The sequence below is a fragment of the Cervus canadensis genome, chromosome 17, assembly GCF_019320065.1.
Source record: "Cervus canadensis isolate Bull #8, Minnesota chromosome 17, ASM1932006v1, whole genome shotgun sequence".
In the NCBI taxonomy this organism is placed as follows: Eukaryota; Metazoa; Chordata; class Mammalia; order Artiodactyla; family Cervidae; genus Cervus; species Cervus canadensis.
In genome coordinates, this window is record NC_057402.1 from 53,482,834 (window position 1) to 53,500,171 (window position 17,338).

Genomic DNA, 17,338 nt, shown 5'->3' on the forward strand with positions numbered 1-17,338 from the left:
CTTCTGAACTTTCCCTTCCTCCACTGTGATAGGCCATTGTTCTCAGCATCCAAAAGTTAGTGTTCTTTTTAACCAACTGAAATGGTGTTTCCTTTGTGCAGAGTCGATCCAATCACCTTTTCTGCATGGCGACTCTGACCAGGAGCCTACCCTTACTGTGTGTGGTTACTACCCGCACTAGAGATACATATCAGTGAACCACTGTGTTTTGTATGTAGTGTTTTTGCAAAGTATGGTGCTTGCTTTTAAAGCGAGAAAGGGCTATGGCTACATCAAAGAATTCAGCGTATGCATATAATCATGTGCAAATGTGTACTTCATACCCACCCTGCAAAATAACTGTTTGATAGAGTATTTTCAGAGATTTTTTACCTCTTAGTGTTTTGTAGTTGTTGTTTTGCTTCTGCTGTCTAGACCAGTCTGAATTTTTTTGCACTTTTCCTTTCATATATTTATCGCATGACTTGTAATATATCATTCTACCTACTTTGATTTAATTTTCTTCTTGGTTGTTCCTCACTAGAGTGAGCTTGTGTTTATCTAAAATCCCAAGATCTGGAAAATGCAGAATTGTTTCTACTTTGCTGAGAGGCATATGTTAAATACAGAAGTTGAATGACAGAGAAATAGCTAAAATAGTGACTCTGTAGGCTGTGATGTGGTATCATCATAAGTTCACCATGATGACGTACACCTTTTATATCCATGGTAGTACAGACTGACAGTTGTCCAGTGCACGGACCAGCAAATTTTCCCTAAAGAACCTGGTAGTAAACATTTCAGCTAGGCATGTGGCTTGTCACAGCTACTCATCTTTACAGACAGAAAGCAGCCACAGGCAGTTTGTAAATAATTCAGTATATATCTAAGAAACAATATCTCATGTTAGCTCCTTTAACGCAATAAGAGTACACTAGGTCGGTGAAAGTATTTGTTGCCTAAAACAGTAGGAGCAGTGAATCTTGTTTAAAAAAAGTTCATTATTTAGACTAGTTTTTAGACTAGTGTAGTTGTAATTATAATATGTGTTTTGTAAATTAAAACATTCTCTTGAAATTATTTATCTCCCAGCTCTTCAGAAAATAGCCTGATGTATAGGAATGGTCTTTCACTTCCAGTTGCCTCATACATTTTGCGTTGAGATAGCTCACTTTTTACGTTGTTCCTTTTAATCCTCTTATCAGTTTTAATTCTTCAATTTATCTTATGTTCTTATCTTCCTAGCAGTATGGCAAAATACAGTGTACCTTCGCTTTGTCGAGGGAGACGCTTTAATGGTATTTTCAGATCTCTGCCTCTAAAGGTCGTTTTCTCTGCCTCTGAGCACGGTTGTTTCAGGCATTACCAGGTGTCACGTGGGCTTGAAACGGATGCTCCTAGTGCCTGATGACTTGCCTGGCCATCCATGAGTTCAGAAGTGGCAGCAGGCGGTAACTTCCTTGTGGCCACTGGCAGTGCTGACATTTGCTGTCTTTGACTTTCTTATCAGAGATCTCATTACATGGTAGCTGTAGGTAACGTCGAGTCCTAAATCTATAATTCCGGGACTTGACTGACGTCAGCACAGCAGGGCATCCTGCTGTCGGGAGGCAGGCTGTGGGCAGCATCTTCTCCACTGAGCTTCAGTCTGTACACAAAACTAAGCAGCTTCTTCCAAGTGCTTTGTTGGCTTTCATGTGGCAAGTCAGAGCATATTTTTCTAAGCCCCATGAAATAAACTTCTTTCAATTATTATTTTTGAAAGAACTTTGATCAGAATGTCCCATACTGAATTTCTGCCACAGATCCTTTAGTGATCCAAAGATGGTTGAATTAATATTTACACAGGAGAAACTTTGATCTGTAGAGTTCAGGCAGAACTTGCTATGGGTGACATGTTTTTAAATTTCATTAATAAATTTTGTGCCTCCAAGTTCTGTTAGTATCAAGTTTGTATCACTTATATCCTTCTTTTTGTCTGGGCCTATTATGTGGTTGACTGTCATTGTAATCTATTTTAAATCTGTGAGCAGTAAGAATGACTGATGGAAACGATGTAATTTTTACCTTTGGTGACAGCTGTGATATCACCACTAATTATTCTTTTATGTCTGATATTGTTTTCCCTGTAAATTGCAGCTTATTAAACAATAGTTTATGATTAATTTTCCACCTAACATTTTCTCACAATAACATGTTCAGTTCAATTCAGTTGCTTAGTCGTGTCTGACTCTTTGCGACCCCATGAATCATAGCACGCCAGGCCTCCCTGTCCATCACCAACTCCTGGAGTTTACTCAGACTCATGTCCATCGAGTTGGTGATGCCACCCAGCCATCTCATCCTCTGTTGTCCCCTTCTCCTCCTGCCCCCAGTCCCTCTCAGCATCAGGGTCTTTTCCAATGAGTCAGTTCTTCACATGAGTTGGCCAAAGTATTGGAGTTTCAGCTTCAGCATCAGTCCTTCCAGTGAACACCCAGGACTGATCTCCTTCAGGATGGACTGGTTAGATCTCCTTGCAGTCCAGGGGACTCTCAAGAGTCTTCTCCAACACCACAGTTCAAAAGCATCAATTTTTCAGTGCTTAGCTTTCTTCACAGTCCAACTCTCACATCCATACATGACCACTGGAAAAACCATAGCCTTGACTAGGCGGACTTTTGTTGGCAAAGTAATGTCTCTGCTTTTTAATATACTATCTAGGTTGGTCATAACTTTCCTTCCAAAGAGTAAGCGTCTTTTAATTTCATGGCCGCAGTCACCATCTGCAGTGATTTTGGAGCCCAAAAAAATGAAGTCTGTTACTTAGGTACTAAGTGCATGATTTACTGAAATATTTTGTGAACCCTGGATCCAGTCTGAGAATCGGAAACCTACTGTTATCCAGCATAGACTGATGAAATTGATTCAGTTGATTTTCCTTTGCCTTTTTGTTTTTCAGTCTCTTGTTTTCAAGAGCTAGTGAAAGATAAAATTTATTTATCCTTATAGGGAAGACTCATTTTTTTTAACAGACTATTTTTTTTTTCCTAGTTGGTTCCTTAAAAAAGAAATTTTATTTGGAAAAAGAAATTTTTTTTTCTCCTATGTAATTGAGTAACACTGTTCTGTTTTATCTCTAGGTTTGAGTTCTGGGAAGATTTTGAAGAAGACCATGGGAAAGGGAGAGAGAATGGCTATCAGAGTCTTCATAAGGTGCTAGAGCCTTTCCTTCTCCGAAGAGTGAAGAAAGATGTGGAGAAATCTCTTCCTGCCAAAGTGGAACAGATTCTCAGAGTGGAGATGTCAGCCCTTCAGAAACAGTATTATAAGTAAGTCAATGGCTGAGTCAGGCCCAAATGGGATTAAGATCAGTGCCAGGAAGACATGGGAGAACTGACAGGTAATCTGCCTTTTTTAGTGAGGGCTCAGCACAGATTTAAATAGCAGTTTATATATGGTCAGAGAGAGGGAACTTTATTTTTAAGGAATTGCTTTGTTTAATTTTGTTTATGATTATTTATAATAGTTAACAGAGCTCCAAAGCCAAAACTGCCAAGACTGGCCTGTTCAAAGATACCTGCCTTCCATCCTTGTCTCCTCCATTCTAGTTTCTCTTCTCCTTAGGTAATGATTACTATTATATTTAAACATCTTAATGTTTATCTTTCCTTTATTTTTGATTTTTAAAATACAAGCAGATACACACTTCTTTTGGCTTTTCTCTTCTTATATAGATGGTAGCACAGTGTGTGCATTTTTCTATACCTTACTTTTTCCACTTAGTGATGCCAAACAGCTGTGCTGGGGAACACTCCACAGTAGTTTACAGCGACAGGCAGCCCTTCCTTTTTACAACTGCATAGTGGATCTATGGAAAAGTTTATTACTCGTCCTTCAGTGATGGAGATTTGGATAGTTCCGAATACTTGCCTTTTATAAATAGTGCTGTAGTCTTTGAGCATCCCTCTTTGAGATGGGTTCCTAAACATGTGATTGCTAAAAGTATAAAGAAATTTCACAGTGCAGAAGAAAAGTGCTTCTCATATTTTGGGGTTTGTGGTTAGAGCTTATTTGGATATGTGTGAATATTCATGCACCCCGTCCTCCCTTCTTTCCAAACTGAGTTGTAAAACACTCTCATCATGAGCACTGTAGTCTGTAAAACTCCCTTTTACACAATTTAAATGGATATGTAGCTTCTGTCTTTGATATATCTCATTTATTTAACTGATTTTCTAATTTGTGATAGCTTAATTTCCACTTTCATACTATATTAAAGACAGCTTCAGTGACAGTCATTGTTTATGTAAAATACAAAAATGTAATATATGTTGTAGTATATATATGTATATATATATTTTGCCTTGGTTTTCTTAAAAAAAAAAGTATTTACTTTTAATTGGAGGATATCGTGTTGGTCTCTGCCATACATCAACATAAATCAGCCATAGGTATACATATGTCCCCTCCCTCTTGAACCTCCCTCCTACCTCCCACCCTATCCCATCCCTGTAGGCTGTCACAGAGAACCTTAATCATTGAGCTCCCTGCATCATACATCAAATTTTTTCTTGTCATTTTCCTCTTTTAATATTCCTATGCTCAGCCAGGTTGAAATACTGAATAGAATGTTTAATGGTCTGACTCTGGAGATGTTTGAGGGTTCCTGATTAGGTGGCAGGAGACAGAAGATAAAGCATCCTTCCTGGCCTTTTTAATTCCCCTCCACCTCCATGCCCTCAGTAATAGTGTTTCCTTTTATAATCTTCTGGTATACCCTGTTCTCTTTCTTTGCATCTAATAATATCATTATTGTCTTAATTTGCAGATGGATTTTGACCAGGAATTACAAGGCTCTTGCCAAAGGAACAAGAGGCAGCACATCTGGTTTCCTTAATATTGTGATGGAACTGAAGAAATGCTGCAACCACTGTTACCTGATTAAACCTCCTGAAGAAAATGAAAGGGAAAATGGACAGGAAATTCTTCTGGTGTGTGCTTACCTTGTTTCTTAAGTTTCTTAAGGACAGTTTAGTTTCTGTAGATGCTTTTAATAAAAACACTCCTTTTCCTCCTTGATGGCACTTCAAGGAGCATCAAAATAAGCTTTAAAAACAGGTGAGAAAAACCAAATAGCTAGGAAAAATCTGGAAAGTATATTGTCACAGATACCAGGTAAAGAACATTTCATGAATTGCTTGTCAGCTAGATTGCAGAAGGCTTCCAAAAGCTTTAAGATGATTTTAAAAATATGAACTCTTAGAGGTAAAGGGCAGATTGAAGTATCCTTTTGATCATGATCATGTCTTTTCATTCTTCAGTCCCTGATCAGGAGCAGTGGGAAGTTGATTCTATTAGATAAACTGTTGACAAGACTTCGAGAAAGAGGAAACAGAGTCCTTATCTTCTCTCAGATGGTGAGGATGTTGGATATCCTGGCTGAGTACCTCACTATTAAGCACTACCCTTTCCAGGTAAGGATGCTCGGTACTTAGGGTCTCTCCCTTCCTCTCTCCCAGGTTGTATGCTTTGCTTGTTAAGTTATCCTCGAGTAGAAAACAAAGAGTTCACTTGTTTGAAACAAATTGAGATTAAGGTTCCAGGAGGGTCTTAGTTTTACTTTTGTAAAATTAAGGGTTTTCGTCTTCATTCATTAATCTCCAGTAAGATTATGAGAAAAATAAGAGGGAAGAAGGAGTTTCTTTAGCATAATGTTTTTCTGCCTGTTAGACAATAAAAAACAAAAACTTATCTGTATTCTCTGTATAGGCATGTGTGCAATTTATTTGGCCTAACATTTTTTATTTATTTATTTTTTTAAATTCTGGAGAAACACACATTTTATTATCAATTTTTGCTAGTGACTATGGTGGACAGAAATTATGTAGCAGAACAAGATCCTAATGAATAGAAAATACCTGTGATCAGTGATAACAAAAAGCATATTAAAGTTTGGATTATCAAGAAGAGCATAAGGTAGTGATATACAAAGGAATGATGATCACAAAACTGAAAAACAATGGTCACAGATTTTCCTGTGTTATAAACTTATACACAGCTGTGACTGCCAAGAGGAGTTTTTTTCTCCCATAGGAATGGTACAGGTCATAACTATTCTTTTAGTCAAACAAACAAACAAAATCCTCAGCATGTTACATTTCACTTGAGAAGGAATTGTCCTTTTTTTTTTTTTTCTAATTTTATTTATTTTAATTGGAGGCTAATTACTTTACAACATTGTAGTGGTTTCTGCCATACACTGACATGAACCAGCCATGGGTGTATATGTGTTCCCCATCCTATTTGGCCTAATATTTTTTAATGCTTTGATTTTTAAAACATTTAAGGCATGATTTTTAATTATTAAATAAGTTTTTTCTTTAGTTTTGGATGGACTAATGCAGTTAGGCTGATACTGAAGATACTTGAAGCTAGTGATTCTAAGAAGACCAAGCTTTAAAACTCAGTAGCAGATTATCTTTCATAATAACCCTAAAAAGCCTAGTTATATCCATAATACCTGGTGTGGTCTTGCAGTAGCTGTCTTAAAATATAGTTAAATACTGTGGTTATTATCAGAAATAGCATAGTAGGGAGAGTCGGTGATCTTTGAGTACATCTGTTCCCTGGGTGCTTTTAGGTCTGGCTCATCATTTGGCATCAAGTGAAATCAGAGCATGTTACTTTTTTCTCTAGGGAATGAGTAGTCTGGTGTCTGCTCAGGTCATCATGCCTAATGCCTTCGCTTAGTGAGAATACTGAAAAGAGGGACTTTGGGTTTTCTGATTTCAAAACTTACCTTTGGGTCAGGGCTCTCATGTAGAGCTGGTAGTCAGAAAGGAGAAGGAGGGTCCCCACGTGTGATTCTGCCCGTGTCCAGGTGGCTTTGGGTTTGGTGGGCAGAACGCTGAGCTGTGTGTCCTTTCAGACCCTGCCCTGCCCCCTCACTGGTCACTGGCTAGCGGACAACATCTGTCTGGTCAGTTTTGCCTTCTGTAAAATGAGGTACTTGGTCTCAAGTGGTGATGAAGGGGCAGGAATGTGAAAATGATTTTAAAGAGTGAGAAATGCTTTCTATACAGAGTACAGGTAGTAGTTCTTCAGTATCTACATATTACATGCTATCTCCATGGTGACATTGTTTTGGACCTAGAGTTGACATACAATCTAGTGTAAGAATTGTACGTGCTGGGAAATCCCAGGGGCTCTCCTGAGGATACATTTTGGCTGCTTGAATGCTTTAGTTTTTGGAAAAGCTGGGATATATGACCAGCTTAATGTTTTCAATATTGTGGGAAACTGTCTTCCAAACAAAATTATGTAAAGGATTTTTTGGTGTATATAGCAGTTAATAACAGGGCAACTTTCAGCCGTATTAGCTTAGGAGCATCACTTTTCCACAGGAGCTGATTCCGCAGGAGGGGACCACTGGTAGTATTTCCTAGTCTCTTGAGTACCCACAGATGGAGAATCAGACAGAGCCTCTAAGCACAGCTTGGTTGCTGTCCTAGCGGCCATACTGATCCTTGGGTGGACCTAGGTGTCCCTTAGAACCAGAAGCTTCTGAGCTTGAGTGTGTAACGGGAGAGCTTGGGGCATGCTGGGTGTGCTGCTCAAGCAGAGTCCCTGGACGGCACTTGGCCAGTGTGTTCTGGTTATTTTTACTCAAGAGCGTTTTGGAGTGAGGAAGGTTTCAAGTCTTCAGTTCTATTTTGAGTGCAGCTGATTTTCCTACCTTATGATTTTCTCGTGGTTTATTTTTACAGCGTCTGGATGGTTCCATCAAGGGAGAAATCAGAAAACAGGCGCTGGACCACTTCAACGCAGATGGGTCTGAGGTACAGCATGCATGGCTTTGTTATTTGGGCAGTCTGGGCTCTGTATCAAGGGGGAAAGCCTTTCTAGCTGAATGTACTGTTTCAGAAACAGTTCACAGTGCAGCTGTCCTACCTGATAAGAGAAATCACTGATGTTAAAGGTGCCTCTTAACTTGGTTGTTTGTCACCCCAGAAAAGCATATGCATGCTTGTTTCTCTTCCTTGGGCTGGATTAATGGCAGAGTAGCTCTGATAGCAACAGAGTGCTCTCTGGTGCTCCCAGATGGCAAATTTCTGGACCTAGAAGAAAAACAAGGCCAGGTTGCGGAGGGCTGACCAATAGGATTAACTTTTACATGTGTGCTACTTTAGAAGGTTCTCACCTGTACTCTTGGTGACTTGAGTCTTGAAAAGTATGTTTGTCTTGTCCCAAATTTGTTGGACCTTGGTAGGGATGTGGCTTAATTCCCCTGCTTGGACTAATAGCAGCATTGGTTCATCTGTTAGGTGTTCAGCTTGACTTTGGCAATATAAAATATTTTGTTTTTAAGGCATGGGTGAAAGAGCCCTTAGGACAAGCCAGAAGCTGTGTAACCTTGTAATGTGTGCCTGTCAAGCTGTTAAATACCGTGGGGTTTGAGAGAAGGAGGGAGAAAAGGTTTAGTGTGGAGGGCTGTAGCGGTGTGAGGAGGAGAGGAAGCCAAGGAGAGTGCTGGAGGTGAGACAAAGCAGTCTGTGGAGAGAGCCTGGGAGCCTCTGAAGTCCGGGCGGCTCTTCTGTGTAGAAAGACCGGACTTCACTCTGCTTTCTCATGAGCTTTAAGCACTGTGTCTGTCCCTCCAAGAGTGGCAGGATTCCTGCCCCTCAAATTGCACACAGGCCCAATTAGACTGTGGTATTCTGGCTTCTTCTCTAGCCTAAAATTTTAGTTTTCCTTGAGGAGTTTTAGACACTAATCTCTTCAGAACCAAGGCTCTGAATAGTCAAGGTCAAGAGGAATTGAATTATTAAAAATATTGATAACCATCTAATTCCCATTCCTCCTTTCCCTCCTCCTGTTTCCTCACCTGTAAAAGCATGATTTCACTGCCTGCTTCATAGCCCTGCAGTGACGACTTCAGGTAACAATTAGCACACAGCCCTGAGCAAGCACGCCGTCAGTGTCAGCTATTTTTATTCAGAATGTGTTGAGATCGGTTTTTTGTGCCTTACTCTTAGTTTAAAACTCAGTATGAGTTAAATGTCTTAGACTACCCTGTGTCAGAAAAAACTAAAGTCGGTTTCTTCATAGTTCTCCACTCGTCCCCCTACCCCATGGCTAGATGGTGAAAATGGTTTCTCTGCCATTTTCTGCAAATCTGAGTCTTTCTTAAATTAATTTAAAAAATTATGTACTTTTATTACTGGGGGAAAGTATTATATGCACATTTAGAAATTTTGCAAGTTGGTGAAGAGTACAAAGAAGAAAATCTGTACAAACTCCCATTCCAGCTTGCTATTCATATCATTTGGGTCCGTTTCATTCATCCGAGAGGAAACCGTTTATTTCTTTATATGTTTGCCCCAGTTGGAATCATGCTGCATATAGTCTTGTTGTCACCTTTCATTCAAAATTCTACTCTAATAAAGATTTAACAAATCATGGTTTCTAATGTTTTCTCATGCCTGTTCCCTCATTTATTTAACCATTTTATTGTTGTCAGATGTTTAGTTAAGAGGATATGAGCATGTAAAAAAGGTTTTTGGTGCCTTTTGCCGAATCACTTTTTCCAAACAATTTATATTCATACTTTTTTTAAAAAATGTATTTATTTGGTTGTGCCTAGTCCTAGCTGAGGCATGTGGGATCTAGTTCCCTGACCAGGGATCGGACCCAGGCCCCGTGCATTGGGAGCACGGAGTCTTAGCCACTGGACTACCAGGGAAGTCCGTATGTTCATACTTTTATGTGTGAATACTTCTGTTTTACCTCACCCTTCAGTTTCACAATTTTTAACGTTTCCCTATTTGGTAATAGACATAACTAGTATCTTAATGTAATTCATACTGCCTTTGATAAAGAGTGACACTGAAAATAATCTTTTATGATCATTCAGAGCTCCGGTTTCCTTTATGTTTTAGATGTCTTATTCTCAATGTTTACCTGTGGACTTTACTCTAGGGTGTGGAACTGCTGGGTATTTCTGCCAAGGATCACAGACTCAGTGCTTCAGCACCCCTGGTGATCAGTTCTTTATTGGAACTATTTAAAGTTCTTGTGAAAAAAAAAAAAAATGAAAAAAAAAAAGTTCTTGTGAGATAGCTCTATTTTTAGTTCTGTGACAGTGTTGGTGAATGACTGTTATTTAGACTGGGGAGACCCTTTCATTGCGTTTATGTATAAATATTAAATACAGCCATTTATCAAAAGATAACTCAGAACTGCCAGTGTGTGAGTGCCACTTTCACGAGATGCAGACAGGTGTAGGGTGCCTGCCCGGTCTCTGGGGTGCCGTTGCTATGGACACGGGACTGTGTCAGGGCCGGGGTCTTCCCCGTACACAGCTCTTCAGCCGGTCCTGCTCTGGTTTTCTTGGTGCGTGTCCCATGGTGACTGGGGGTCCTGTGCTACCCAGTGGTTCCGTCACGTCACCTGTTAGTACAGTGTTTCTGTATTCCTCAGCAGCCTAATAAATGAAAGGACGTTTGCTCAATAAAGTTTCCTTGCTTATATGGACTGCCTGCCTTACATGGCATAACTCACCTTTACCCAGGAAATAAGTGTGTAGGCAACTTACTGAAGTGATCCATTGATAACTAAGTTTGTCTGGTTTCTGTTAACTGCTTGTATACTAATTTTAGTTGGGCAAGACCACTAATTCTTTTGCTCCTGTTGCCTTATCCATTTCTCCTTTACTCCCTTAGCTCATTGCACCAACTCTTACCTCTTAATCAAATGAAAATTCACTCTGCCATCAAGTCCCTGACATTCTTTTAGCCTCCATAAAGTTTGTCCATCATATCTCACTTTTCTTCACACCTGCAGGGGTTTCCAGGTATAAGGGCTTATTGGACTGTGAAACTGTTTCTGAGAAGGCCACTGCATAAAGTAGTATATTGCATTGTGTACAGGACTTCTGTTTCCTGCTCTCGACAAGGGCTGGTGGCCTGGGAATCAATTTGGCTTCCGCGGACACAGTTGTCATCTTTGACTCTGACTGGAATCCCCAGAACGACTTGCAGGCACAAGCCCGAGCCCACAGAATTGGTCAGAAGAAGCAGGTTAGTGGAGAAGCCTTTGGATGTGTCTTGGAGGGGAGGTTGTTGTCTATGGGTAGATACCTATTTGTTAATTAGCTAGTAGAGAGAAGCTGTCTTTGGGGCTGAGATGAGATGAGCCTATAGTTATGGAACAGTTCTTTCTCACCATCTGTAAAGCGTATGACCAGTAACTTTCTGGCTTGCTCAAAGGTACATGATGAACAGACTTAGAATTGAAAATTTCTCTCTATTTTAGTATAGAAAAGTTGTTGTATTCACATTGTTCGGGACAGTCTACTTTTATTACACATGTTCAATGTTAGCGCTGTCGTATGCTGCAAAAGTACACACTTGTTTCCTTCAAGGATAAATTTCAAAGTCTGTTCCGATATTAGCTGCCTTTAAGTTTCACATGTGGTTGGAGATTCAGTTTCGGTGAAACAGATAATTCTTTAGCAGCATTTTTATTGTTAGGTCAAGGCTATAATAATAGTTCTTAGAGGCAATTTTTATTTAAGAATGTAACATGCTGCCCATAGTAGAAGATATTATATATATTAATGCTTAAGTTGTCTGCTTGGATCGATGACTTACAAGTAGTATGCCATAGCAGAGAACAGATTTTTTTTTTTTTTTCCCCCTTCTTAGTTTTAGACAGAAGTAACTTTCTATGTGTATGAACAGGCATAAGCATAACATTGCCTTTTCTTACAGGTGAATATTTACCGCTTGGTTACAAAGGGGACTGTGGAGGAAGAGATCATAGAACGGGCCAAAAAGAAGATGGTATTGGACCATCTGGTGATTCAGCGCATGGATACCACTGGCCGAACGGTTCTGGAAAACAACTCTGGAAGGTCCAAGTAAGTGGGAGAGGTAGCAGAAGTCAATTTTACATCATCATTTCGTGTAATACATTCATTCTTCTCATGAGATGCTCTACAACAGGCATTAATCCGTTGATTACTTGGAAAGGACCAAGCCAAAACTGCAAGATGACATTTTCATTTTATTTTGCTTTCCCTGTTTCTCCTTCCTCTTTTCTTTTCTACTTTTTGGCGTATCAGCCCTCCGCATGTGCCTTCTTGTCTTTCCTGCCCTGCTCTCCAGCCTCTTGCTTTTGGCTCTGCCTGTGCCGTACGACACAGCAGTGGCAGCTGTGTGCTCGCCATCAGGCTTTCTGCCTGGCACAGAATTGCCTTGGACTTTTCAGTGAATTGGCGGCCGTTTCTTACTATTGGTAAAAATGTTTGTGTGGAGATTGCCTTTCCTATTGAAAACAAAAGGGTATGAAAGGAAAATAGTTTTAAGTTTCAACCGGCTTTATTTGGAAGCACAACTGTTTCTCTTAGAGAGTTTACATTCTGACCAAATTTTTGAGCTTCTTCTGTGGCTGTCTTAGAGTTTGTGTTACAGGTTAAATCAAACGAGCCCTTTCTAATTAGGTGATGATGATTTTCCACTAAAAAGAAAACTAGACAGAAAAAGCTTGTTCTTTTATTTTGGACCAGAGAGGAGGTGTTTGAAAATTCTTGGTGAACAATAACTTTCTGAATCAAAGGATGAAGAGAGAATTCCCTTCTTTCATGTTGCTTATTTTCTTTCTTGCTTACCCATGTAAATAGATGAACCAACAGGAAAATAATTTCTTAGTCTTTTGGTAAGTTAGGTTTACCACTGCAGACTCATCCTGTGGATTAAAAACCATGAAATATTTGTGAGATCATTTTTCTTGTGGCAGAATTTCTATTTTCACCAATAGTTGGACCTCTTTAGGAAGAATAGATATTTACAACTCAATAGAGGTTATTTGACGTCCCTAAGAGAGTACAACTTCATTTTACTTCTACAGTTCAAATCCTTTTAATAAAGAAGAGCTGACAGCGATTTTGAAATTTGGAGCAGAGGATCTCTTCAAAGAACTTGAAGGGGAGGAATCAGAGCCTCAGGTAATTAACAGTAAGGGGGGAAATTTTCTTGATAAGTATCATCTGTGAGAGTCTAAATTTTCCTGGAAGCACATTCTGAGCCTGAGACTTTTCTAAAGAAAGAGTAGTTACTTGCAGAACACAGCTTCTCTTTTTTCTTATAGAGCTGAAAGTACTTACAAAATTGACCAGGAAAGAATGAGAAAAGTATTGCGGATTTTGTCTTTGCTCTTTTTTATTCCAGTTTTATTTCTTGTAATTTCTGAAGTTTCATCTTATGATTTGTATAAATAGTAGTTTGAAACGTTGGATATAAAACGTTATAAAAACTGAGTGTAAAAGAAAATGGAGTATCAGAAAAGAGAGTTGGTTTATCTGCACCAGTACTCTCAGTCGATGCTAACCACTGTTGCCTTTTTACCATGTTCTTTTAGGAAATGGATATAGATGAAATTTTGCGCTTGGCTGAAACCAGAGAGAATGAAGTCTCAACAAGTGCGACAGATGAACTTCTGTCACAATTTAAGGTATTAAAATCATTGTCTGAGAAAGTCCTTGGCATTGATTTGTGAACCAATAATAAGTAATGCCTGTCAGTACTCTGTCAGTGCAAGACACTCTATGCTTTTCTTTTTACCTAAGTTGATTCATATCCCTTAAAATCATTCTCTAGAGTTCCAAGAATGGTGTAAATATAGACTGTACAGTCCTTCCCATGGGGGTAACCACCGAAGTGGTCCATCTTGCCCAGAGTCGGTGGATAGAAGAGAGAGAGTTGGTGTGAGAAAGGCTGCAAATACGCTGTCAGTGGGACAGGTGGAGAACTAGATAATGTGGAGCTCTGGGAGAGACATTAGTAGAATCATGACAAAGAGAGGTCAGAGGTATGAAAGTAGAAGGTGACAGTGGGGAAGCTCCTGCTGACTTCGTGGCATTCGGGAAGTTGTGGGATGGTTGGTGGTATTTGATCGAAAATTAAATGAGTTCAGGACTAAATGCAAAAGCTGGATACCGGATGAGTAGCAGGTGACCGCGTTGAGTATAGACTTTATTAAAAAGCTTAGTAAGGAAAACAGTGAAAGTAATTTATAAGGATGAAAGGGTCAGGCAAGGTAAGGCTTTTGAAAGGTGTTACCATGTTTCTAGGTTGAGGAAAGAGCTTGAGAATAGGAAAACATTGAAGGTTCTAAGGAAAGAAGGACAGTTTGGTTGCACATTGCCCAGGAGGAGACTGGAAAGGGATATAATCAAAAGCACAAATGGAAGATCTGGCCTTTGAAAGACAAAAGAAGAATCCACTTTGGGAAGGAGAGGGGAGAGATGATATAGAAGCTCCAGTTGGTGACCTTACTTACCAGTAAGTGAGGTGTTTACTGAGAAGTGGAGCAGTTTTGGGATGGCTCCATCCAGGGGCCAGGAGTTGCTGGGTAGAACTTGATAGGGACTAGAGCTGAATTTAGAAGGTGGGACTTCATGTTAGAGCAAGTCGGCAGGATCAGATGACTTTCCAGCATTACTTGAGGTCAGAAAAACTGGATCAGTTGTTCATTCCAAGGTGGAAGATTGGCTTAGGAGGCACAGAAGAGTCATCAAAGTGGCAAAAAGTTGCCCAGATTCAAGTGAGAATGTGATTGAGTGGATTCATCATTGGTTGGTTCCGTGCATGTTTGGGACAAGGGTAAGAGGTTACATGGATGATTTTGTGTGGTAGACCCACTAGGACTGAGAAAGAAGTGTTTGGGAGGAAGCAGTACTTTGTGATGAAGTCTACCTGTGGGTTGGCCACAGGTAGAAGCTGTCTCAGTGGAAGAAAAAGAAAGGGTTGAGTGGATCACAGAAGGCTAGTATCAGAGATAGTGTGTCTTAAGGATGCAGAAGGTGGAGGTGAATTGTTAGCGTTTCAACTGGATTTCACTTCTGTGACTAATGCTCCCTTCTTAAACAGAAGTAATCTTCGTGATGGTGTCCTTGTCAAAATATTATATGATTATTTAGGTCTGAAAAATTTCTGCATGTTACAGATTGATCAGAAGCCAGATGACTGGTGACACTTGTCTTTCTAAAGCCCTTTGGCCATTATGTTTCAGCATCTAGTTAGGTAGGATTCTGCTTACGTAGGGACTCTGTATGTCTGGAGTGCATCACTGAATTGACTTTCTTTTCCTAATGATTCTTTTCTGTTAACCTAATTTAACATGTTGGAAACATAACAAACACTTTTTTAAGGTATTTATGACTACACATTTCTTAAGTAATAATAACCAATCCTTAGAAAATTCATACTATAAGCAGTTTTAAGTGCATTCTGTATATCAGTCTTTCAGTTTTTACAACAATGTTATGTTGAAGTCACTGTTACCATCATTTATAGATGAGGAAACTGAGACACAAGGAGGCTAAGTAGATTTCCTAAAGTCACACGTTTGGAGTTGTTATTATTTCTTAGACAGGGATTCTGGCCTGTAGAGTCTGGCCCTTGACTGCTGCACCACTCTTGGGAAAGTTAAATTCCCAACTGCATGAACCACTGATGTATGTGTAGTATTGGTATTTGTATCAACTAATACCATTTTAAAAGTGAGATCTAAAGTAGTTACAAATAGTGCTTAACTTCAGAGATCAGTCAGATAATTCGTTTTATGGAACAGAAAAATGTTGAATTTTAAATCTCAGGAATTACACACCTCTGGTTTTGTCCTGGAATATTAAAATTCTGATTGTGAAGACATGATATCCATGTTGGAAGTTAAGAGTTAATTTTGCCTGAAAGTTGTGATTTCAGTGTCAGCTCTTAAGTTATTTTGAGGAATGGAACTTCCTAAAGCTCTTTAACTTTAGTCCAGGCCTGGGGCCTGCCCACCACTGCTCAGAAGTGGCCAGAGTTGGTAGATGTTTCTCTGTAGCCATAGTCTAAGACTTTCAGACTCATACATGCAGATGCCTTTCTTTTTGGAATACATATTATGTCTATATAAATAGATACTAAATGTCTGATATCAGGCTTTCCTGATAGCTCAATTGGTAAAAAATCTGACTGCAGTGCAGAAGACTGGGATTTGATCCCTTGGTCGGGAATATCCCCTGGAGAAGGAAATGGCAACCCACTCCAGTGTTTTTGCCTGAAAAATTCTATGGACAGAGGAGCCTGGCAGTCTACAGTCCGTGGGGTCACAAGAGTTGGGCATGACTTAGTGATCAGACCACAACATGAAGTAAATGGAATATTCTTCCAAATTTGCTTGAATTTTTTGCATTTTATGGTTTTGTTTTTATTCCTGAGACTAAAGTACAGTTTTGAGCATGTGAAATTATGAAATACCTTGAGCTTCTATACTTTTAATAAAAGTGAATAAGGTAACCAGTTGACTAGATAGTAGCTACTACTTTGAGTTACACTTTGTTTCAGATGAGCTCTATTCAGTAGCAGTTTACCATGTACAGGCCTGTCAGTCCACACTGGGCTAACATTAGGGATTCGGATGTTATGATCTATATTTACTTTGTTTTTGGCCACACAACACGGCATGTGGGATCTTAGTTCCCTGACCAGCGATCAAACTTGTGTCCGCTGCAGTCTTGCAGTGGAAGCATGGAGTCCTAACCACTGGACCACCAGGGAGTTCCCTGCAATTATTATCATCTAAATAAATCTAAAAGTTCTAGTTAATATATTAGAAAATGTGTATGATATAATAGCACATCTTTTAATAAAACATAAGACAGTTTGTATCTTTCTATCTTTCTTTATTCTTAAGTACAATTCCTGATGAACTTTAGAACTTGGCAAGTAGATTTTTTTGAGGGGATAAGGGAGAAATTAGTAGAAAACTGATTTTTTTGATTATGTAATATCATAGGAGTCCTATTATCATTCATAGCATTTTAGATTCAAAGCACTGCATGAGTTGGCGTTTCAGTAGTTGGTGTTTTGGGAAGTAGTGAAATGTCGGTCAGACTGAAGTCCTTTTGTTGTAAGGTTGCCAACTTCGCAACGATGGAGGATGAAGAAGAGCTTGATGAGCGTCCTCACAAGGACTGGGATGAGATCATCCCAGAGGAGCAGAGGAAGAAAGTGGAGGAGGAAGAGCGGCAGAAGGAGCTGGAAGAGATTTACATGTTGCCTCGAATTCGGAGTTCCACTAAAAAGGTGATCTAGTGAACGAGATGGAAGTGCTTCTGACATGGAGGGTTGGTTCCAGGGCAGAGTTTTGGGAACTTAGCAGAGGGAAGTGGACGCGTGCACAGGGCCCAGGTGCATACCTGGGAGACGTTCCATCTCTGCATCTTGGCCCTTTGTGAGATGGCTGAACAGAATTTGAGTTTGATAGAAGGCTGCATTTTGTGCCTGACACTAGAAGTAGTAATTCTGACAGTTTGGTTCTGATCGGCAAG

General features: G+C 39.6%; 1 protein-coding gene across 9 annotated transcripts in view; it reads left to right on the top strand.

The window, feature by feature from the left end:
- The window catches only part of CHD2 (chromodomain helicase DNA binding protein 2), a 128,296-nt gene that overhangs the window by 70,972 nt on the left and 39,986 nt on the right, over nucleotides 1–17,338 (top strand). For 8 of the 9 annotated variants that reach the window (XR_006273593.1, XR_006273592.1, XR_006273594.1 and 5 more), the window contains 9 exons: nucleotides 3,102–3,290; nucleotides 4,790–4,952; nucleotides 5,283–5,435; nucleotides 7,728–7,799; nucleotides 10,890–11,039; nucleotides 11,733–11,881; nucleotides 12,871–12,967; nucleotides 13,381–13,473; nucleotides 16,923–17,093. Coding sequence is in view for 6 of the 9 variants with exons in the window: in XM_043490039.1 (XP_043345974.1) it covers nucleotides 3,102–3,290; nucleotides 4,790–4,952; nucleotides 5,283–5,435; nucleotides 7,728–7,799; nucleotides 10,890–11,039; nucleotides 11,733–11,881; nucleotides 12,871–12,967; nucleotides 13,381–13,473; nucleotides 16,923–17,093 (1,237 nt within the window). In the remaining 3 variants the exon portion in view is untranslated. Of the gene's footprint in view, nucleotides 1–3,101; nucleotides 3,291–4,789; nucleotides 4,953–5,282; nucleotides 5,436–7,727; nucleotides 7,800–10,803; nucleotides 11,040–11,732; nucleotides 11,882–12,870; nucleotides 12,968–13,380; nucleotides 13,474–16,922; nucleotides 17,094–17,338 lie in introns of those variants that run through there. The other variant, XM_043490040.1, reaches the window with a different exon arrangement.